This window comes from Lolium perenne, chromosome 4 (assembly GCF_019359855.2).
Source record: "Lolium perenne isolate Kyuss_39 chromosome 4, Kyuss_2.0, whole genome shotgun sequence".
NCBI classification, from domain to species: Eukaryota; Viridiplantae; Streptophyta; class Magnoliopsida; order Poales; family Poaceae; genus Lolium; species Lolium perenne.
In genome coordinates, this window is record NC_067247.2 from 102238660 (window position 1) to 102240827 (window position 2168).

The following is a 2168-nucleotide window of genomic DNA, read 5'->3' on the forward strand; positions in this document are numbered from 1 at the left end:
GTTCGTTCATCTAGTTGAGGTAGATCTCATACCGGGATAGAATCAAAGATCCAAACAGAGAAGATTTTATTCGACGGCAAACCTTAACCCTAGATCGGATCATCCCGAGTAGAACATGGATTAGACAAGAAAAAAAGGGGGACAGAGAGAGGGAGGCGGCACCCATGCCGGCCTCCACTTACCGGCGTCGTCCGGGAAGCCGCCTCTGCCTCCGCAGAGGTGCTGTGCAAGGGCACCGCGGCCAATCCGCTCGACGGCGGCGCGCCCACCCGCAAGGGGAACGCGCGCACCGGCGAGAGGGTAGGCTACGGTGCCGCCTTTCCCCGCCTCCCCGCGGGCCTGCGCGACGGACCGCTGCGGCGGCCACCGTTTCTCCTCGTCTGCCTCGCGCCGCCGTTTTTGGGTGTGAGAGACGGGGGCAGGGGAAATGAGAGAAGGGGCTAGGGTTTGGGGGCTGTCCGGCCAGTTTTGTGTGGCCGAGATCGGCGCACAGCCGTCGGATCGCATCCGACGGTCCGGAGCCGCCGGCAGCTGCCCACGGGCCAAAGTGAGAGCAGGAGAGGCCGGGGCCGGTTGCTGGGCCAGGCCCATCCGGCGACGCGGACTGTTTTCCGCCCTCCTGCGCGTTTTCTCAACAGAGACAGAGCCCATCTGGGCTGTTTTGGCCTGTTTTCTTTTGTTTCCAGTAATTTCTCTGTTTTTAATTTTCTGGAAATAGTTTAGTAATAAGAATAAATGTGAGATATGAATTTTTCCAGTGGGTGAAAATTCGAAAATTAAGTTAAGTTTCCGCTGTGTTAGTTAAGTTGAAGTCATTTTTCATTGTTTTCTAATTTAATTGGAACCAACGGGAAAATTGAATTAGGAAATGAGAGTTAATTTTGAGTATGATGATTTTATTTCATGACCAACGTTGTTAATAAAATTGTATTCCGCAAGATTCAGAATTATCATTATTGGTTCTATTTCTGCCCAACGGTGATGTAGAATTAATATTGAGAAGTGCCATGTTTTAATTTGACCAACGTTGAATTAACTCATTTTGATGGAAATTTTGTTTCAGGAAATCCTATGAGTTTTATCTCGGCTATTGAGCCCCTCAATGGAGGGAACTATGGCTCGTGGCGAGAGAAGGTTGAGATGGGGCTTGCTTTGCTTGACCTCGACTTGGCACTGATAGAGGCTTGTCCCATAGAACCTAAGGACCCCGTGAGGGGCGACAAAGAAAGTGAAGATGACTTCAACAAAAGGGTCCTTGACCATGGACCAAAAAGAATGAAGTACGATCTTGATCGTGCTAAGTGGGACTCGTCCAACAGAAAGTGCTTGATGGTGATCAAGAGCTCCATTTTGGAGGCTATAAGGGGAGCAATCCCACAGTGTGACACCGCCAGTGAGTACCTGAAAAAGGTAGAGAGTCAGTTTACTGGGTCTTCCAAGGCCTATGCTAGCACTCTCATAAGAAAGCTTGTCACTACCAAGTACACTGGTGGTGGAGTAAGGGATCACATATTGAGGATGAGCCATATGTCTTCCAAGCTCAAGTCTATGGAGATGGAGCTTCCAGAACAGTTCGTCATCCATCTGATCTTTGCCTCACTCCCAAAAGAATTTGAGACTTTTGCTGTGAACTACAATGCACAGCCAGAAAAGTGGGCCATTGAGAAGATGATTGCCATGTGTGTGCAAGAAGAAGAGAGGATCAAGGGGCAATCTGGTGATTCTCACAATTACCTAAGCCCAACCAAGAAGAGGAACTTTCAGAGTTTTCAGAGTTCCAAGCCACAAGGGAAACCTCGGTGGAATCCTCCTCCGCCTAAGCCGCATGGCAAGGCTCAAGATCACCAGCCGCATGAAGAGGTGGCCAAGGACACTTGCAAGTGGTGCAAGGAAAAGGGCCACTACCAGAAAGACTGTGTGGCATTCCTGAAACATCTGTGCAAGAAAGGTGAGGATTTAATTACATTTGTAGATGAATCCTTATTTTTAAGTTATGCAAAATCTACTTGGTGGATTGACTCAGGTGCAACTGTTCATGTTGCAAATTCATTACAGGGATTCCGTATGAGACAGACCCTGCAAAGAGGAGAAAGATGCATTAAAGTAGCAAACGGCGTCCAAGCTGAAGTCGAAGCCATTGGATATCTCCCATTAGTATTAGCTAATGG

General features: G+C 48.6%; 1 protein-coding gene across 1 annotated transcript; it reads left to right on the plus strand.

Annotated features, from left to right (window-relative positions):
* Positions 1-1016: 1016 nt before the first annotated feature.
* On the plus strand, positions 1017-2168 carry LOC127293490 (uncharacterized). Its single transcript, XM_051323124.2, has 2 exons — positions 1017-1948; positions 2056-2168. Exons 1-2 carry the CDS (start codon positions 1072-1074, stop codon positions 2100-2102), a joined length of 924 nt encoding a protein of 307 aa, XP_051179084.2. The 5' UTR covers positions 1017-1071; the 3' UTR covers positions 2103-2168.

Excerpts from the sequence above, each read along its gene's own strand:
- LOC127293490 (XM_051323124.2), top strand. The coding sequence starts at position 1,072 with ATGAGTTTTATCTCGGCTATTGAGCCCCTCAATGGAGGGAACTATGGC. Across the intron at positions 1,949-2,055 it reads GAAACATCTGTGCAAGAAAG|GGATTCCGTATGAGACAGAC; the intron begins GTGAGGATTTAA and ends AATTCATTACAG.